Source organism: Bradysia coprophila, chromosome II (genome assembly GCF_014529535.1).
Source record: "Bradysia coprophila strain Holo2 chromosome II, BU_Bcop_v1, whole genome shotgun sequence".
NCBI classification, from domain to species: Eukaryota; Metazoa; Arthropoda; class Insecta; order Diptera; family Sciaridae; genus Bradysia; species Bradysia coprophila.
Genome location: NC_050735.1, coordinates 10,107,575 through 10,129,482, shown reverse-complemented (window position 1 = coordinate 10,129,482; position 21,908 = coordinate 10,107,575). Strand labels below are relative to the sequence as shown.

General features: G+C 34.8%; 2 protein-coding genes across 6 annotated transcripts in view; one reads left to right on the top strand and one right to left on the bottom strand.

Moving 5' to 3' along the window:
- Positions 1-1,090: 1,090 nt before the first annotated feature.
- Positions 1,091-16,785, top strand: LOC119071850 (purine nucleoside phosphorylase-like). 2 transcript variants are annotated; one of them, XM_037176911.1, is made up of 4 exons: positions 1,091-1,359; positions 15,563-15,836; positions 15,897-16,283; positions 16,353-16,785. In XM_037176911.1, the coding sequence occupies exons 1-4, from the start codon at positions 1,226-1,228 to the stop codon at positions 16,542-16,544; spliced, it is 987 nt and encodes a 328-aa protein (XP_037032806.1). In that variant the 5' UTR covers positions 1,091-1,225; the 3' UTR covers positions 16,545-16,785. The 2 variants fall into 2 exon arrangements, with proteins under 2 accessions (XP_037032806.1, XP_037032814.1); XM_037176919.1 differs by lacking the exon at positions 1,091-1,359 and adding an exon at positions 9,825-10,179.
- Positions 16,786-19,360: 2,575 nt separating this feature from the next.
- Positions 19,361-21,908, bottom strand: part of LOC119071813 (band 7 protein AGAP004871) — a 34,405-nt gene continuing 31,857 nt past the window's right edge. For all 4 annotated transcript variants that reach the window (XM_037176891.1, XM_037176884.1, XM_037176893.1 and 1 more), the window contains 5 exons: positions 21,533-21,736; positions 21,405-21,460; positions 20,359-20,453; positions 20,211-20,296; positions 19,361-20,144 (listed from right to left, as the gene is read on the bottom strand). In XM_037176891.1, coding sequence (XP_037032786.1) covers positions 20,037-20,144; positions 20,211-20,296; positions 20,359-20,453; positions 21,405-21,460; positions 21,533-21,736 — 549 coding nt within the window. In that variant the 3' untranslated portion in view covers positions 19,361-20,036. The remainder of the gene's footprint in view (positions 20,145-20,210; positions 20,297-20,358; positions 20,454-21,404; positions 21,461-21,532; positions 21,737-21,908) is intronic.

Sequence of the window (21,908 nt, the reverse complement as noted above, 5' to 3'; positions counted from 1 at the left end):
TGTCTTTGTTGACCGACGGTAAAAAAAAACTCACGAACCCGAAACTGGTGCTCACAAACTGTATGCAAAATGTATGTAATACAAACTGGAATTCGTAAACCATGTCCAATCAGTTAAGAAATCTGTCCAACGACCTATCTGGCATACTTCTAAGCACATATTAGCTTACTTTTAAGCACGCAGAACGTAATATAGTGCAATTGGCATCGTGAACTTGACACAACAACATTTTATTGGGCTTTTTCCACAACTGCGCTGCGAGAAATGTACTTTTTCTTGTATTTTTTAGGTGGTGAATGAAGCACCTTTCTATCACTCGATTTCTTTTAATCATTCGATTCTCATTCTTTATCACTCCTTTTGAACCATTAAACGTAAATGAAACTCCTCCGTCGACCAAATTTTGAACCACCAACACGAAAGCCAAATATACTTGTCGAGGAACATCCCCTTGATTTGGCTATATAGATCAAGTCCAAGGTTATTCGAAATGTCAAAACTGATTCCCTAACCTGAAAATATATGCGGCGAAAATGAGCAGGCGTTACCGTTTTAAAATAGAAACAAATGTTTGAATGGTTTTCTTGCAAAATACTGAGCTTAAACACTTAAGCTTTCACCTTTTAGACATTGGACATTTATTTAATTTAACTTTTTTGAAGCTGATCCGGGCACAACACAAAATTAAACGGCAGCTCAATAATTTCAATTTTTTTCACAGAATTGAGTTTAGGGTTCTCTATGGACGACGGTGTAGCTGTTCTGTTAGTGGTTGGGCTTACAGTTCGTTTTGGGCTCATGTGGAATTCAACTTTTCATTTATTCAGTAAAATGTATGTTGAAGGTGGAGCTATATTTTGCACAGCGAATACGTTGAGAATTCGTTTTTTTCTTTGTCACAACATCTAGTGACAAAAACAACCCCTTTAATAAACTTGTTGCATAAATAACTTATTCATGTAACTTGTTCTCTTTATTTTTGCATGGGAATGAATTTATTTATAGTGAAAAAAAAACAATCGTGCGTTTGCATTATTGTTTTATCAGGTCATATTTAAATGGTTAATATTCCATGATTATTGTCATTTAACTTATTACACTTGAAAGCATCGGAAGCGCGTTCTCTATATATATATTGCTGAACATTGTTGGCAATAAAGTTATATCAGTGCATCGAAGAAATATTTGAATTTTGCTTTCCTTTTTTTTAAGTTTTGTGTTTAAAATGAATTGCTTGTTGGATTTAAATGGTAATTTGAAAAATGTAGGGGACTTCATAAAAACTAGAAATGGTACAGCGCAGACAAATCTAATTGAGAAAACTACAAATTTGTACCATAACATTTACAGCGAAAATTTGTAAGTGACAAAAGATTTAAACAGAAACATTATTCTAGAGTTATTGTATCACAGGTGTTCTTCAAAGTCTTTCACTTGAAAATTATTTTTTTTGACCCATGCAATGACTAACTATAGCTAGCTATTGTGTGAAAAAATTTGTGATAATTAAAACTGCGTATAAATGTGTGTTCTTACCTTGCGTATAATGTGTATCGTTAAACCACACTTGTTTAATAAAAATTTATTTTAAAATTCGGTGCATAAATGTGGATATTACAGAATTTAAACGTGAAGCAACGCAGTTCAAGCGTGAATTGTACTCTAAATAGGGTACTGAAACTTGACAGTGTGTCACACAACTGTAACACACTGTAAAAAAAAACCATTTCGTACAGTTGTATGACATGATATATTTGACAGATGTTTACGATGATCACTTTTGCTTGAAGTGTGTTGCGTCAAGGCAAAATTCAATTCTCGATTTATTTTTTAGTAGATTATTGAGATGTCAGGGGATCACCGAGGCTTGTTAAGATTTTCTTCGAATATGCTATTTTATTGCATAAAGGCTGATTTATACATCGAGCGTAGCTAAAAATCCCATACAATTTTGGCAATATTAAGAATGAATTTGCCAAGGTATCGGACAAATGAAATTCAAGCCACGTCCGATCCGAATGATCGATGGCTCTATAGAACCGTTAGTCTCCCCTGCCAATTTTGTGGAACGAGAAAAAAGTTGTTCCACAAAATTGTCAGGAGAGACTAACGGTTCTATATAGCCATCAATCATGCGGATCGGATGTGGCTTTGATTTTCATTTTCACATAAGCTGAATGAAGATTTATTCCCGAAAACCCGTTATTCCACAAAAATTAGTTACGCCCGAAATGTGTATAGTTTGACGAAATGAAAATGAGCTTTCGTTCTACAATTAATTTTCGTTGTAGCTTTTTTTTAATGTCGTCGTGGTCGGAAAAGGAAAGCGCAACTAAAATTGATGACAATTGTGTATAATACGATCGAATTCTAGTTGAATATATTTGAAATTCTGATATATGATGCGTTATAAAATCAACGTTTTGATTTTTTGTTCTTATAACAGATCACTTCAAGTATAAGTGATCATAGTAGTTAGCTGCAGAAGGTATTTAGAGTACCATTTATGTTTGACGTGCGTTGACGTTTGTAAGCGGAAATGTTTAGGAACTGTAGGTAGCCCTACAAAGCAAATAATTTCGATAAATTCCACGACATATTTCGCTGGCGGAATTAGGAATGTAACTATGATTGAAAAGGTAGGGAAATATAAAAAAAATGTAGAATGTATGTACAATGGGTAATTTTATTTGGTGTGCATAACTTGCAACAGCTGGCTTTCGATCAGCTGGTGATAAAGACACATACATGAATAGATTTGAATCCCATTGTAAATTGTGAGTTATTGTCTGTATCCCCAAGTAAATTTAATGCCACCTGAATGCGAATTTGTTCATCATGTTTAGGAATAGGAATTTGGCAGTAAATTCAAATAAATCAGTGAAACATTTAAAATCTTAGATTGTGGAAAGAAAAAAATATTTGCAATCATTACCAAAGCAGCTCTTACGGCTTATTGTACATTAAGAAATTTATAAGCAGACACTAAGTATAAGGTTCCTAAAGAACTGCTTTAGCATTCCATGATTATTACAAGCTTAAACATTTTGTTAGTTTCCACCGTTTTCACATTGACGTCGTTTCGGTATTTCAAAATTGACACTAATGTCACTTTTGATGAGACTCTTTAGTATTTCAAAATGGGCAAACTATCAGTTGATGCTAAAATACAAATAACTGAATTACACTTGAGAGGATTTAAGAATAGTTTGATTTGTGACCGGTTCGGTTTGCATCGGAATACTGTGTCGTCAATTATCAATAATTGGAGAAAAGGCAAAGTTTTGGTCCAAAAGAAGAAGGAAAAACAATTTCGATGTTTAACAGCACAACAAGTTTACAATACCTTGGAGTATTTCTTGGAACACCCATTCAACACGTACAAACAGTGCATAAAGGATCTTGATTTGATGGTGTCTTGCATGACTATATCAAAAGTATTGAGCAAGAATGGAATTAAAAATTACACTGCTTGTTACAAGCCATTTTTATCCATGCAACATCAAATCAAGCGACTTCGATTTGCCATAAAATACGAGAATTGGACTTGGCAGTGGTCGAATGTTATTTCTATGGATGAGAAAACTGTCCAAACTTATGCTAACGGAAAGGTGTTGGTGAAAAGAGGAAGAAATCAACGATTCGACGTAGATAAAATAGTTACACCTGAAGTGCAGAATCCCAAAAATAAGGTCAATCTACTCGGCGTAATTTCTTCTAGAGGTCCGAATATGTTATATTCTATCCCGACGAAATTCAATGGCAATCAATTTAATCAGTTAATGAGTTCCCGCGTAAAACCGATTGTTGAAGGGAAAACTGTATTGATAGATAATGCTACAATTCATGGAAAAGGTATTGATTTTTTAAAGTCAATCGGCGTGAATGTGATTGATTTTCCACCAAAAAGTGGTGATTTAAATCCCATCGAAAACGTTTGGGCTCAACTACAAAAACGTTTGAACAGGAAAATGCGAAACATATGTGTCTCAACTAAAGATGATCTTCACCGACTAATAAGAGAGAGCTGGAAGGAAATCCCATCTTCATTTATTAAGAATTGTATGATGTCCATGCCGCAGCGTCTTCAAGATGTTATAAAAAATAAAGGCAAACAAACCAAATACTAGCTGGTCTAATTTTTGAGTTGTATGAGCTTAATAAAATGTGACGATAGTGGAATTTAATTGTTTTATTGACAAACACTGATTTCTACTCATTAAATGTTTGTGATAATTCAACACAAATACTAGAAGTAGACCTTTGTTATCAAAAAATGAAAATGACCACTTCTGCAGAAAATTCAATGGTTTATTTTGGCTTGTCTTTACATAATCGTTAATCAAATGACTTTGACTCCTTCTTATTGATTCATTGCAGCCGCTATACGTCTAGCTCTTTCAATCTGAAAAGCTGATTCCTCCTCTTGAAATTTGCTCGCAATTTTTTCATTCTTTTCTTTTATCTTCTTCAGTTTCGTCTCTTCCACTGTTTTCTTACGCTTGAGTAAACCAACTTCTTTGTTGATCAGTCGATTGTAGACTGTCGAAGCCTGTTTTTTTGTTGAGTTAAGTTTCACTCCTTTAAACTCAAAATCACTTCCAGACTAATACTGTCTTCCGAAGGATATTATGTCCACTTTTATCGACTTTGTTCGTGCTGATGGTCGAGATTGTTGAACGATCTGTTGAATTTGCTCCGGGTGATGTTTTACTTGTTGGTGGTGGAATCTGAAGAAGTGGACATCATCGTTTCCTTCCTTGCGTATCGTTAAGACAAGATTGCCTCGCTCCTTATCATTCCGTACTTCAAGGAAAACCATTGCAGTTAAGGGTTGTTCCTCACTCATTTTAATTTATTCTGAACTCAAACCTGCTCGACAATGTTTTCCTTTTTCGCTCCTTTTAGTAATTAATTTGACGTTATTCTGACGTTCAGCCACATGAAATAAAGTTTGTGTGTGTTGCAACAATGTAAATGAAATACAATAATACAATAATAGGTTACAGTGGATGCGGCGAAAGTTATTCATTACACGAGGTAACAATTTTGTAATTTAAGCAAGCTCGCAACACAAAGAGAACACTGCTTAATGAAATAATAGCGCTGTAGCTATCTAAATACTTTCATTTCTACTGCATAATGAATGAATATAAGTGCAAGTTGATTTTTTCTCAAGTATGTCTTTGAGCAACAAGCTTCGGTAACTGTCTTCCGAAAAGTGTTGAGTTTGTTTATCTGAGCCGAGTCTGGGCATAGAGCTACATTTGTCGAAGAACAGTTACAAAAACAAGTTAATGAGTTAGGTTGCAGCATCCAATGAAGCGAAGATATCAATCATGTAATAGATAATTTTCGCAAGAGGAAAATTTCTATGTAAGAGACAATTATTGCATAGGGCCGGCAATAAAACCTATAGCTTGTGCGTAAGACATTTCATGTATTGTAAAGACAATTTCAGAATTATAGACTTATTGATATAAAATTGCAAACAGTTGACATAATTTATCTGGAAAATATCAACGTTCCTGAATTCGTCATTTTGATTGTCGATTAAATATGGACATTAATATTGATCATGCAGGAGATATGTATGAACAAGTTTCTTCATTAGAGGCTGACAATGATCAGCTGACCCAAAAGATTAAAGAACTTGAAAAATACGTGGATAAACAGAAAAAGTTTCATAGAAAATTTGTGGAAGATGTTACAGACGCAGAAGAAATGCGAATTCGCGACTTTAATTTAGAAAAAAGAGATCTTCTTGATGTAAACAAGCAATTGGTCGCTGAAAATCGTCAAATCTTAAAAGATAAGTGCTTTTACCAGACCGCGTACAATGAATTGGTCAAAGAAGAGGAAAACTCCAAAGCATCTACAAGGAATGCAAATTCACCATCTAACCGTTCCGATATTGTTCGTACAGTTCAGCGACAATCTACACCTAAAAACTCTAAGATTATCTCTAAAGAGTCGGAAAAGCTCCGTGAGGAAAATAAAAAGCTGAAGTTAAAAATGACGAAGTTGACAAAAGACAATGGGGCCTTAAAAGTGAAATTGAAACAAATGGAAAAGAACCAGATGAAAGTAGAAAAGAAAATGTCTCAGAAAGAATCGGATAGTGCTGAGCTCACGAATTTAGTTGACTATACTCGTCGCGCTAATAAACGGATTCTTAGCTCGTCAGTTTTATCGGAACTACGTAAATTATCGGAAGCGTAACTGGGTTATGTAAGTTTGAAATACAAATAAAAATCGTTCCATATCGCAAATACAAAATTTTATTTCAAAAATCCGAGTACGGAGATGCTGCTGATTGAATCGAAGAATCAGTCTGACTTGTATCAGACTCGTCGCACATATGTCGTCTTTTCATTTTTTTGGACGGTTCACCCTGTTCAAGCGATGCAACACGCTCTTTGGTTCGATTACGATAGAGTTGTGAGCTTGAACTTAAACCCGACAGCGATTGAACCTCAGATCCAGGATCTAATTCACAAATGATCTCCATGTCTTGTTCAACTAAATCTTCTTCTTCAGACGGGGCAATGGGAGTTGTGCTTCCAGAATTCACGTTGTTGAATTCATTCGCGAATTCTTGAATTGAATCGCAAAACTTTAAAATTTCAGCTTTTGAGCAATTCGTCTTGTCCTTGATAATAAATAGATTGGATATTTCGTTTGGTAGATCTGCCAAGATCATGTCAAACTGGTTTTTAAAGCTGAGACGGGTGTACGTGGACATTGCATCGATTTTGTCGATAAAAAATTCTCGGAGACTTGTCTCCCCATCGAAAGCTAAGCTAAGCGCTTTTTTTTTGTTTTCAGTGAAGGCAAATGAGTACTTCTTCAGAAACAAATTTCGTGCAGCCTCCCAATCGCCTTTGAAAAATAAAGTGCTAAACTCCTGTCTGTCTTCGCGTTTTACAAAATCGCGGATCTTGAACAATTTATCTTTTTCCACTTTCACGTCTGCACACTTTTCAAAATCCAACAAAAAATCTGCAGGATTAGTCTTGCCAATTTTGAATACCAGACGGTCAGTATTTGAATTTGACTTGTATCTCTGTTTTACAGAAGGCGGATCTGGTTGACCTCTGAGTTGCGTATCTAGTAGAGGAACATGCATTTAAAGAAAGATTTTTTTTAAATTGTTGATAGCAACGTACGCGTCTTCAGCTCGACTCCTTCAAAAACAAACTTTCCATCTTTCACATACACCTGGAACTGTTCTTCGGTTAACGACATAAACAATGGTCGCAATTCATTTCTTAATTGGTCAATGCGATGTTCCAAATGTGTTGAAACACTTGTATGATGTTGGATGAAAGCGTCCTTTTCGTCAAAATAGTACCACTTTCCTTCGTTGAACTTTATTGCGTATATAAAATTTTTACTTTCGAAGTTTCCGCATAGGAAATATACGGTGCGTGAGTTCATTTGGCTTGCTGTCATTGACTGACTTATGGGTTTCAAACAATAAAAAAAATTGTTCGATTGTAACACTTACACTCAAGAGGTGGGAATAATAGAATTATTAATTAATTCAGCCAAAAATTGATCGAAATTATATCGATGTTTGTTGGAACCATTTATGCATATATGTATGTATTTACAAGATGTATATTTATTCAGTTTTATAATACTTAAGGACTTAAGCATATTATCATTGATATTAACTGGAATAAATTACTAAATTTTTATCCGTTTGCCAATATTCAAATGTAAAAAATATTTGAAGTTACATACAGATGGCAGAAGCTTCATATGGTGGTCGAATTCTTATTATTTGTATCAAAATATGCTATTAGGTAAACAAACTACTAATGTGTGCGTGTCAGCTGATGGAAAACCAGCTGTTGCTAGTTATGCACACCAAATAAAATTACCCATTGTATGTAATGCCTTTGTCGCTTTTGTTTTAATCGCTTTTGTAAACACGATAACTTGAGTAAATCTCAACGGATTTTCAAAAACTTTTTTTTCGATGAAGTATTGAAATCCTCAGGTCAAGTTCGAAAATGTGCGATACCTGTTCCACCATCTGGGAGTAGTTCTCAAAAGAAGCCTTTTCTATTCTTTGTTTTTCATGCAAAGTCTATTCACGCCGTAAATGTGTCTAAAAGTGTGAACGATTCGATGAAAAAGTGAACCGAAAAATACATTTCAACTCTTCATTGTATGAAAACGACGATACGTTAGAAAGACCTCCGCACTTTCCATTTTGAATTTCGACCGCACTTACGGCGGATATTTCGAAAACTTTGTGCTTCTGTGGAAAAGTGGAAGATTTAAATGGAATACAAAAGAAGCTCAAAGCTCGAGAAAGCTCTTCAAAAGCAGAGACATAAATGAGATACGTTATTTTGACTTAACACAACAGATTAGGGGTCCCGTAGGAAATTTGTTCTGCTTCAAAACCTATTACAAACAGAACAAACAAATTTTATTGGAACTTCAAAGCTAGACCAGTACCAGTTCTCTCTCTAGCAACCTAACTACATTATTTATTAGGGTGGTAAAAGAGTAAAAGAAATTAGTGAAAAATGCTTGATTCTACAAACAAAGAAAAAAGGTGTTGTCTTGACAGCCTCAAAAGAGAGTTGCTATGCTAGAGAGAGTATTGTACATAAACAGACCATCATGGTGTGCTTTCATTTTATGTGCTTTTGAAGAGAAGCACGGCAGAGCAAAATAAAGATAGATTTTTCAGGTCCCTTGTCAAATCAGCGCTCTTGCTTGGTTAACTTTACTCTGTCGTGACAGAAGTAGTGACAGATTTTGTTAAAATATGCCTCGTTTGTCGTATCTTTCGTATTTATTTTTTTTAGACAGAATGTTTCTTGATTTGCTGATTTGTTTCAGACAAAATTTTATTTAAATTGTATGATTGTCAAGTAGTCGTTGTTGCATCATTTGTGAATTATTTGCCCCTTGTCGTTTACAAGATTCATGCATGACAATATTCTTTTCAAATATGTATTGGAGTTAGAGTTAGATTAGGGTAGGATACGTGGGAAGAGCTTAACGTAATGGACTTAATCCATTACGTAATCCGGTAATAGTTACAAATGTTACTGTCAGTACACGATGGCTCAAAGAATCCCTTTGGGCGTTATACGAATTTTTTAAATAATTTTTTTTTTTTTATCACCCGAATGCTCATAGGGCCAGTTCGAGCCTGTGTGATTCGATGCTTTAGCGAAAATTGTTGTTTTGAAGAATGGGATTACCATTGATTTCCGGTGATTTCCGGGCTGCCTTCCGATTCTTCGTTTCTCGAATTGTATAAAGAAGCATACAAGATTAATCAATGAAACAATGATATTGGCTGACTAGTTATAAGCTTGATGTTTCTTTATCATACATAAAATACATAAATCACAAAAAAAAAAATAGGAAAAATTCTAAAAGACGTATTTTAATGTAATAGCTTCAGACGATAAGAATTCTTTTTTTTTTTGCTGCTTTGAACCAATTCAAAGACACGAGAACAACAAAAATTGAATGTATCTCTGGTGTTATTCATATATAAATGTAGATTCAAATCAAATTATTTAATTGAAATAATAATAAACAACATCATAAACACTCCAGATTGGAAGAGTGCTCAGTGTTGTTTATATACTTACGTTTTGTGACCTTACGTACATCAGTATGTACGTGTACGTTTTGTTTTTCTTGGTTTTACATAAATTTTTTCAAAAAAAAAGTATTTAAGAAAAACAAGAGTAAAACTTGTTATCACTAAGAGCTAAACTCGTATGTAAAATTATGTCTACAAAAACAGCCGACTTATTTTGCTTATTATCATACTTCTCATAATACGTTAACGCCGATCAATTGCAGTTTCAGTTGTTGGTCAGATTTTGTTCTAGTGACATCGAAGAAGCTGAAAAGGAAAATTTTTCAAGAAAAAGATAATCTGCCTTTGAATTTCAATTGAGTTTGGTTTCCTAAGAATTAATTCAGACAAAGCGAAAGATATTTTTGATAAATTTGTTCAAGTGTACATCAGAGTCAGTGTGGTTCATCCATATAGTGATCAGTTTAACATTGTAGACTAAAAAGAAAGATGAATATCGTTCAGGGTAATGGTAAAATCGATTTAAACGGCAATGGATACACGAACGGCAGTTCATACAAAAATGGAGGAGGCATTTGCAAGGAAGAAGATTTGTACGTTTGTTTCGAAAGTTATTTAAAATTTACATTCACAAAAACTGGCGTCCCAGGGCACAATTCATAAACATTTAGTGTTAAGCTCGCGATTGGCTCGGGATCTTCATCAATTCGGAAAATAGAATAAATGGGTGGAGTAATCGTGAACCTTAGGCTCCGATGGGACTGTTGTCCATTCATAAAGTTTTTATCATAGTAAAAAAAATATGCCGGCTGAGTTTCAGTGGCAGATCCAGAAGATTTTCTGACCCGGGCGTTTTTTGATAAATTGCATTTGAAGGCACAAAAACCAAAAAAATTAACCTTTTGACTCAGACGGTTTCCATTTTATTTTTAATAGATTGGAACACTTTTATCGCTCAAGCTTATGTAAGGAAAAATTTCCATTTTTAAATAAGAAAAAAAATATTTTCAAAAAAAACGCTGGGGGTATTATCCAAACATAAGAACAGTTCGTCTCACGTCATGCAAATTGATAAGCAATATTGTCGGGTGTTTTTGAGAAAACATGACGTTGATGAGCTGCTTATATTTACACTATAATCGACAAAACGAAGATAACGTTAATGGAGTGATCAGTTATGTATATTGCTGTACTATACAGGCATATATAACGTGACGATCCTAAACACACAAACTGTCTTTAAGCATGATCGATACGCATGTATTAACACTGATAACCGGAAACTTCATTCTTAAATATTTGTTATCATTCTTGTCTCTTGTGATAATAAACACAAGCCCTACAACGGAACTATGCAGACCAAGCACATAGCAGTATTTAGAAATTCAATGATTTTAGTGATAATTTATTGCTTTTTTATATATACCACTATGTACAGCAACCTTTTTCGATACATCAGTCAATTACGTGCTGTTACATCCTTCATTATAGAAATGAAAGAAAACTCAATTTACTCACCCTGTGAGTGCAGCAAGTGCATGTTTCCTGCTTTAAAAAAGACTTCAGAATATTTTATCGGACGGCAACAACGATGTGTTCTTATTATATCCCAATAGTAACTTGACTTGATTAGACACCCAAAAAGGATACGTTCAAAGTTCCAACAGGATCTGAATTCTCAGTCATTTTCGTACTCATGGGTGTCACAGCACACAATTTAGTATTTCTGAATTCCTAAACACGATCAGAAAAATTTGTGTAAGAATTGCATCATTCGATCAGGCTTGGACTGGCCTGGCCATATGGGCTAATCGGACATAGAAAAGATTTTGCGATTTTTTTTTTTTAATTTTTGCATATTTTGACGGCCTCTTCCAAGTATAATTTCCGCTCTTCGAGTAGATTGCGTCTTTTGGTACCTAGTCCTGTCCAATTCTGGATTCCATGCAAGGCATACAATGATAATTGTCCTACTAATTGCTTTTAATAGGAACAATTAGATGTAACCTACAAAGTATTTCACATTCTTATTTATTTATCTTAAAAGTTACCACAACTTGGGACGGGTTACCGGAAAGTATATTTCAACTCTATTTTTTTCTGCTCACTGTCAATGTCTTTCGCGATTTGTACAACATTTTTTTGTAATCGTAATCAATTATAAAATAGTTGCATGCATGTATTTACTGAATTAGAAACAGAAAGGTATAGCAATAATTTCTTGCAATTTATAAAGAACCTGTTTCAATCACCAGACGTCGATTAGTGGTGCAGCGACAACAAAAAAATTAAATCACTAAAGCAAATCCGCATTATCCCTAGATTATTGCATTATGAGTTGGTAACCGATCGATCTACATCTACAATAAGCCAGTAATTGTTGTAAGAAATGCATAATAACAGCGGCTAATCGTTTCCACAGTTACTCAACTCGAATAATCATAACATTTTAAGAAAATTAGATTCTAATTCATTCACATTTTATAAAACTGGTGTGGACAGGCCGGTAAATATATAATACTACCGTTTAAGGGGAACATATTGTATTGCCGACAATTCATCTTAAATGCCAGTTTCGTTTTTTGTTCAAATGGGAAGAAAATTTGGAAATTGCATTTCTTGAATGCTGTTTGCGGCCAGAGCGTAACGAAATTTTTTTTTCCGAGTTAAGCACAACGTTTTTCACAACAAAGGCTTCCGAAGTTTCAACAGGGGGGAGAAAATGAATATTTCCTAGCCTGCGTTGTGAAAAGATATTTTCTGTGCTTTAGAATCATAATTCGACGTATTTCGTCACTGATTGCTAAGAAAAGCTGAAATTGTTGTAATGTTTTTGTTTTGTTTTTCGTTTCATTATGATTCTTACGGCACATAAAACGGAGTTCGTGACTCGTGACGAAAGCAGAATTTTACTTTTCATCACTCGTAACGAAAAATACTATTATCGTGTAAGAGAAAACGAGACAACAAAATAGGGGGATGACATGCGTGACACATCATAGAAGAATAATTTTCGATTATACAGAGTGTGTACAGTAATGACTGGCCATACGGTGAATTCGGGGGATTCCCGATGGGCCTTTTGGATTTTTGTATGAGAATTTTTAATTTGTGGGCCTTTTTAAATTGAGTTGCATGAAGCCCCCGATGGGCTTTTTCGAGCCAGTGCGGTACTGTGTCCGGTGAACTTCTATGTGAAAATTTTGACAGGTCTACATTACGTCTGTGGATATAAATTTTTATTTTGACGAGTTGGGACGTTATAGCCTGGTCTTCCTACTCGTCAAAATAGAAACTTGGACCCACGTACGTACTATCCTATGTAATGCTTATTTTATATGAACAAAGCGCCATTTATATCAAGGCTGTATACTTTGGGGAGGTCACGCAGATCGCCATTTTATTAGATACGCGGGAACACACCTTTTCCATACAAACAAATTCATCAAAATTGAATTTGTATGGCGTGGTGAATTTTATGTATGAAACGTGGTGTGTAACCCGCGTATCTGCATCTGCGTGACCTCCCCAAAGTATACAGCCTTGATTTATATTGCATTAACACGTAAAATTTTGTTGCTTATTTAGTTGGCATATATTTCGTCGCATTTATTGATCTCTTACCTAGAATCTCGACCATAAAATTGAATATTTCAACACCATATTAAAGAAGTGACGACTTAATAGAAAATAAACGTTAATGTCCCTGTCAAAAATGTCGGTCAGTGAATGCATATTGTCGTATGGAATCCATACTATGGATGAAGTTTCTAGTTAATTATATGGTTATTACTTAAACGACAACATCATCTGAAATTTATAGACCTGATTTTTGAGTACCTAGAATTTCATTTCATTTATTTTTCAAAAAAATAAAACACAACGAGTGACCTGCGTAGCTCCAGTTTGTAACAATTCTAAGGAGCTACTTTATAAACATTGAAGGTAGCTGAAAAAAGTGTATTACTTTACAATGAGATATTCAGCGACGAGAAGAACATTCACGAATAACAAATACGTGGTGTTTTTGTGAACTTAACCTAGACCTAGACCTGGATTTTGCCAGACTTTAATTATTTATTAATCTCATTATAGCAGTGAATGAATGAAAAAATAAATTGCCAAAATTTGTAAGTAAAAAGGGGAAAAAACCAGTTAATAGATCAGTGTCAAATAACGGTTTCTTCTCTCAAAATAGTGTCAAATGAGTTGTCAATTTCACAAAGCTAACCTCAAACAATGACAGCTTCATATAAATTTTTGTAACATTGTGGTTAGCTTTGTGAAAATGACAGCTCATTTGACATCTCAAACGACATTGACAATGATCTATTCAACTGATCTCGATGGGTGATATGTCAAAATTTCGACTCTCTTTTAACATTGTATAAGTACAAACATATGATGAGATAGAAGGAAATATGATGCGGACCAGTTTTTTTTTAAAATTACCTTCAGATATGTCAAAATCCATAAGAAAATATTTAATGACAAGTACCTCAAGGCAAGTTATAACTAGCTGCTCTTCAGAATTCTTGCTCTAATCATAACTGTCTATAGACCGCTTGATAGACCGTTATGATGTGAAATATAATTCGGATCAGTTATTTTAACTTGCCTTGGCAGATTGTCAAAAATTTATATGAAAATATTCAATGACAAGTACCCCAAGGCAATTTATAATTAACTGGTCTGCAAGAATACCGAAAGAATATCAAAACAGTGACGTTCTATACGACAATTTGTCTTCACACTGTCCGACATTTATTGATCGTTTAAGTTTTCGTTATTGTTAGAAACTATCGTTTTATCGTTTACGTTAGAAATGCTCGCATCCTCCGTATGCAATAACTTGGTGTCATTTATAGCAATTACCTCTGTGATTTATTACGATCGAGATTGCAATAGTGTTACATATACGTTATATCTTTCCATCCAATTTCTTATCCTGCACACTGCACGCACATAACAACAATAATTTCATAACAATAAGTGCAGTTTACAAAAGATGAATACATTTTGTTCATTGCTTCAACTGAACGTGATTTAGAGCCGAACGACCCAAGCCAGCCCGAATCTGAAACCCGTTTAGAAATGGCACAAGCCGATTTCATAGCTTATAGTTCTTAGTTAAAGTAATCCTGCAACCTTTTGCAATTTTAAAACGATATTCAGGGTCAGTGCAATTCTATATTTCAAATAACCTTTCTCGGACTGGTAAGTGGTAATTGGAATGGATCGTCCAGAATGGACAACATTTTTATTTTTAAACTCAATCGCAAACTTCTATTTATCTATCTCCTCTCTATCTTAATCGCTTGGGCATATTATCAAGTTTTAAATTCTTCACCATTTGATGACCCATATACAATTCGTAGTTGAATGTTCAACAATTCTAAGGTCAACGCTAAATTGTTTTAACAAAATAAATGTTGATTTGATAACGTTATGTGCACCGTATAGTACAGTTTTCCTGTTTCTGGTATATAACACGAATGGTCATATATGGCTATATGGTCATTGGTCACCAAGGTTTTATTTTTACCGTTAAGTTTTTCCAATTTAAAATTTGACGGAGATTTAACTGGTTTTACGTAAGAACCATTCACAAATTACGCACACTTTGCAAAGAGAAAGTATCTCGAGTATCACAAGGCTGAATTAACTAATCAACAGCTTCAGATATATTCTCGTTTATTGCAAAACCCAAGTTCTCAAAGTTGATTAGTACAACGGAATTGACCTCGGAATTGAAGTAAAATGATCCGAAAATATTCTTCATGTATGGATCATTTGCAGAGGGCAAACTGTCATGTAATGGTCAACTTTCTCTTGAGGCAGACAATAAAACCTTTCTCTTGTTTTGTTCAAGTAATTTTGCTATATTCAACGACTTTATCTAGAGCTCATTATTTATATTTGTCGTCGTTAAATAATCGTCCACAATAAGCTAACAACATACCAAATAATTTTCAGATACACATATGACACACTCGATCAAATTGCTAAATTCTTCCTGGATAGAACTAAAGTGCGACCGAAAATCGGTATCATATGCGGATCGGGACTGGGAGCATTAGCCGAAATGTTAAAAAATGTCGACAAATTTCCATATTCGTCCATACCAAACTTTCCGGTATCAACTGTTGAAGGCCATGCAGGACAAATGATGTTCGGTTACTTAGATAATGTGCCTGTCATGTGCATGCAAGGTCGTTTCCATTATTACGAAGGATACCCATTGGCTAAGGTAATCATTACGAATGTTTGGCTGAGCTCGTCGTCAATTGAAATGCTTCTTCCAATTTAGTGCTCAATGCCTATCCGAGTTATGAAACTTGTGGGCGTAACACATCTGATTGCTACGAATGCCGCTGGTGGTCTAAATCCAGATTATAAAGTGGGCGACATAGTGATTGTAAAAGATCACATTAACATAATGGGTTTCGCCGGTAATAATCCGTTACAAGGCCCTAACGATACCAGATTCGGCCCCAGATTTCCGCCAATGAACAAAGCTTACGATCGAAAATTGATTGATTTTGCCATGCAAATTGCCGAGGAGATGGGAATGAAAGACGAGGTTCACGAGGGCGTGTATACATGCTTGGGCGGTCCAAATTATGAAACGGTGGCTGAATTGAAAATGTTAAAAATTTTGGGTGTCGATGCTGTTGGTATGTCGACTGTTCATGAGGTAAAATCGTATTAAAGAGTTTCATTGGTTGAACGAACAATGACGAAATTATTATTTATATTGTTATAGGTTGTCACGGCCAGGCATTGTGACATAACGGCGTTTGCCTTCAGTATAATTACCAACAAGTGCGTTACCGAGTATGAAAGCATGGAAGAGGCCTGTCACGATGAAGTTGTAGATGTTGGAAAGCGCCGTCAATCAACTCTATCGTCATTAGTATGTAAAATGGTGTCAAAGATTCACAACGAGGCAATGTAAACGAAGAGACATTATTGTGCATTTAGTGAATAGTTCGTTGATTTGCTCGACTCTCTAATCTCTCTGTACATTTCATTCATAGTTACGCAATATGGCACAACATATAGCAATATGTTTTTGAACGAAATTATCCATTGTATTATACATCGTAGAAATAAATTTTAATTGTAAGTGAGAACGATGTTCGCTTTCGACCATAGAATAGAACTCCTGTTAAAAAATATAAATGAACTAAACTTTAGAAAATCTTATTTTAAGTATCTCTGGAAGTTTTCCATTTCTTCCTATGTTCGACTTTGCAGCATTTCTCAAAACAAATCTCTCTTTTTATCTATAGTCATCTGTTATCGACAGCGACGACAAAAATATGCGAAGAGCGCTGTTGTCATATAATTAGCCATACAATAGAAAGGTGTTTGTTAAAATTACGAATTAAAAGACTTTGCACCTACCATACCACCAAGCAATAACAAAAGAAATAGTAGATTTATTCTATTTATACACACTCGTACGTACTACACCAACTACATCAAACATTATCGATCATAGTGGTCAGGTGCAGAAAGCACTCTATTTTACATGAAAATGTTTTTAAAGTGTTTTACGTTTGTATGGTACACTGTTTCAGTACTCTATTTATAGTGCCTCTCATGCTTGAAGTGCCTTGACCACACACAATATTTCCAATATTTCATACATTTGCCAATATTCGTTTGACATTTTATCTGTCAAATCGCATGAAAATTTAATATGGTGTGTCAATACTCTCCCTAGCCAACCAAACTACAATTACTAAGGGGGTAGATACGTTTATGAATCACTGCTACTTTGTTCGCTCGTGTTGTTGTTGTTGTTGGTTTTAAGTCATATTAAAAATCAGCGTTTCTCAAACTTATTTTCCCCCCTACATCGATTTTTTGATAGAGTTTGGATGCTAGAGAGAGTATTGGTTGTGTACATCAGCCGTATTGTGTGGCACGGGCATCAATGTAATGTATTTTTTTATTGGAATTGAGAAGCATTGGTATTGTTCAGTTTAACAGAGCAGATAAGTTATTCCACCTGAGATGAAGATCGAAGCATCGACGGAGAGTTGAGTTAAATTCCACATGCGTAGGGTAGTCGAAATATTTTGATCTTCGATATAATCTCCAATCAACGCACTTCAAGCATGAGTGGTACTCAAAATAGAATACTTAAACTGGACAAAATCGAATAAATGTTGACGCTGTAAAAAATGTGAAAAAAATTTCCACGTAAAAATCGACGAATTTACTTTTATTTGCTCAGAAAAGTGATTTTTATGGTCTACAGGTTAGAACCTTTTAATTTGCATTTTTTATTCATTTGATTTTTTCACTCTAACAAAAATAGAGAAATTCGGGCATACCTCACACAACATTTTATGCTATGATTTGTCATTTTTTTTCTGCAAATAATGTTGACATTTTCGGCCGAGAAGAGTTGCCCAGCTGGGCTCCTCAGCTATTAACTACAGTTAGCAGTAATGCCTTCTGTTCCCAAATGCCCGTGATATCAGTCACCAATGTGTGCAATCTCATGCTGAAACCCCGAAAATCAAAAATCAAGGAAAAAATATTTTTTTGATTTTTTTTGCTGTTTCGGATTTCTTGGTCTATTCTAAGTACAGCCTGGGGCCAGGACTTTTAAAATAAAAGCAAAATGAAAATACGGCCCACCCTAGCCAATAGACCTGTTATGTACTCGTCACTTAAGCCAGCAGTGAATTGGAATTTGATTGTCATGCCGCTCATAACCGAGTGAATTATGAAATCGACAGTTGTTATCTCTTGTGTTTTGCATTATTTTGTTCCCTCAATAGAAATAGGCCGTTAGAAAATTGTGTTTTCTCCACGACTCGTCGAATGACATTAGTACTGTCACTTTGTTTATGTTTTCGAAACAATGTTTTCGTTTCGTAGAGAAAAACGGCAAAACACTACATGTACGCATGAAAAACGTTGTGTTCACCTCTGGGAGAAATAGGTAAATCCAACTCGAGCGAAATTACGGCCAGAACAAAGCGAAGCTTTTGTTAGTATTTCCTATTTTATCCCTTCGGACTAAGGGCCTCGATAAAAAAAATAACTATTTTATGCCAAATACTTCGAAAGTTTGTATTTTCGGTCCTCAAATGGTGACCGAAAGTAAAAAAATTCAGGCCTTGGGCCGAAAGTAAATGTCACTGTCATCATTTTACTTTCGCCCCGTGGGCTTGCGTATTTGCGGGCCGAAAGTAAATGTCACTGTCATCATTTTACTTTCGGTCCTCATATGTCACGAAAGCACATGTTCACTTGATTGAAAGTACGCATTGAGTGTAGTGTTGTGTTGACGATAACCAAATGTTTTATTAGCAAGTGAATGTGTGTTTAATGTAATTTTATCTGTTAAATCATTTTTATTTTTATACCAGGGGGCTGCCGCCCCTGGACCCCCGCGCATTTAGTAATTTTACAGTTTTTACATCAAATTTTGTTGAGAACTCAACAGTTTCATTAAATTTATGTTTTGTTTCGGACCGAAAATACAAATCTTCCGCAGTATTTGGCATAAAAAATAGTATGCATCACTCGGGGCAAAAGTAAAAAAAATCAAATCGTGTGATTGCCGCCCTTGCCTGCGGCGCGGGCTGCAAACTTCACACGTTTGAATTTTTTTACTTTCGCCCCTTGTTATGCAAAATACTAATTTCTAGCCGATGTCTAGGTATCCATATAGTCTTACTTTGTTTTTCAATAAAGTTGATCGGTCATCGTTGCGATTGTACTAAATTAAAGACGAAATTTTTTTTGTTTTGAATTTTAATGTTTACGAATTTATCCATGACAATATTGAGCTTAAAATCTAATGTAAATTTAAATTTGAAAGTGTAAAACACCGATAAATATAAATTTTTGTTTGGTTGTTGTTCTTGTTGTTTCACATATATTAGTATAACAATATCGACAATGGTTTTTATATATTAATAATATCATCATATAAATTCATGTAGACAATTAAATGTTAGTGATTGTTTCTTAAGACAATTAATTTGCTAAATATTCAAAACATTTTTTTTTCTTTTACTTCTGGTAATACTTTTATGAACGGCACATTTATGATTTCATTTTAAAATTTAATCGTGAGAGTATATAATTACTTGACTAGAAAAACATTAATTTTCCTTTCGCTTACAAACGACCAGTGACGGATTCAGAAACATTGAAAAAACCTAATTTAGATAACTTTTCTTTCAATTCCAATTAACTAGTCTTCGAAATCCCTAACCCCCAAGCCCAACCAATCTTTGACACATGCTCTTCAGGTCAAAAACAGCCTTTCATAAGCGAAAACGAAAATGTAGAAAAATTAAAATACAAAAGACTTGAAGGAAAAACGAGATGCCTGTGAAAACGAGCTCTTTTCCGGAGCTTTGATCACATTTCGCCATCACGAATTCCCTGCAAAGCTCTAACACTCATAACACATTTAACTTGGCTGTTGATGTTGATGAGATTTCATAAAGTAAGTGATCATGTCAATAGGCAATGGGAACACAATCGTTGAATTCTTCTCAGCTGAAATTGTGTTCAGGGTCTGGGGACAAGACATTGGTGAAAAATATTTTCTATGAAATTCATTTAATAAATTAGATAAACTCACCTGCAAATATCTCAATTGTAACGCAGCTGGTGAGTCGCCAATTACTTCTGATGCTTCTCGCAACGCACGTGATGCCTTTTGTTCACCTAGAAAGCGAAACAGAAAAGGAATCAGAATATTAAACGAATTTAAGAAGGTTTCTGTCTACCTTCAGCAGCGATAACTTTTGCGCGAGCTTCACGAGCGGCTTCAGCTTCAGCTGCCATAGCTCGTTGTAACTGAACAGGTAGTCTAACATCTTTTCTGTTTGTGTGAAAGAAGAGAATATTTATAACCACAAGGTCTCAGACACCTTTGGCATCATTCATAAAGTATGTAACGCGTGGCGACAATACAAATAGCATCTCTTTCTATCACATTTTCAACCTTACCTTGCAACTTTTTTGCACACAAGACAAACTTTATGAACGATCCTTGTCCAAATTTTCAATTTAGCTCAAGAGATTGGTTCAAGTCGTGAACTTTTCCTACTTGATCAAATACAAATTTGGAAAATCGTTCGTCTAGATAATTGTAGAAAGCTTTACCAGTCAAACAATTAATGTGTTGAAGGTGCAAAGTTATTTCAAAGGAAAACTAATCAAAACCAACAAATTTGTAACCTGTTTTGCTTACCGTTCTACTCATTCATATAAAGTTTTCAAGTTGTTATACAAAGTTAACAAGTTGCTCGTGACTTCAGGGTCAATCAGTAACTTACTTGAGTTGTGACTGGTTTGTGATGAATATAGTGAGTGCAACGTAAATCAACGGTTTACTATTGTGATTGTAAATTTAGTTTAAAAATCTGTCGAAAAGCGTTGTCTCATGATAGATTTTATCGATACTTCATTGAAAGAATCGTTGAAACTATTGGTGTCTTAGTTATTTGATAAAACTAATGAAGTAATAGAGTTCTAATTAAACATTTGGCGAATAGCTTGTCGAAGCAAAAACACAATCAAAGAAGTTGGATGAAATGAAAATGACTATTTAACGCTAGAACATCTACGAATGTCCGTCTACAATTTACGGAAAATTCCATTTTTTGTTTAAATTCCAGTATCATTTATGAAGAATCTAGAGAGAAAACTTTTCACTTCAGATTCTTACACCAACTTTTACAATCGGTGAAAATGACAAGCAAACAATGTCCGAGTAAAATTGTCTTAGTCTTAATGCGGCACATTACAAAACTGTTACAATCTTACTCACATTTCGACTCGCTCCACCTTAATACCCCATGCTTCCGTTACCTCATCCAATTGATGCTACAATAAATGTTGTTTTCACTTTTCGAAACAATAATATTGAAACTGATCTCAGAACCAATCATACAATACCTGCATCGTTCCGGAAATAGTCATTCGTTCGCTGAGTATTTCATGCAGATGTCGAGTTCCCATAGTATTTCGAAGCGTAGTCTGGGCCAATAGGCGAGTCGAATGATGGGCATTTTCTACATTTGCTATGGACACTGTTGCGTTTGATACCCGATAATATACAACCGCATCAACTGATACAGTTACACTGTCTTTGGTCAATACCTATAAAACAGATTTTTCGTGTTAAAATCTTACAGTCAAAGTTAACGAAATTTTGGCAGGAATCTGTTTCAGCTGTTTTTCAGCTGATCAGCACATACAATCAAAACTGTTATTTACTTGTTTATACGGTTGGAGCTGATACACTCAAGTGGTAGTGGTAAAACACTATAAA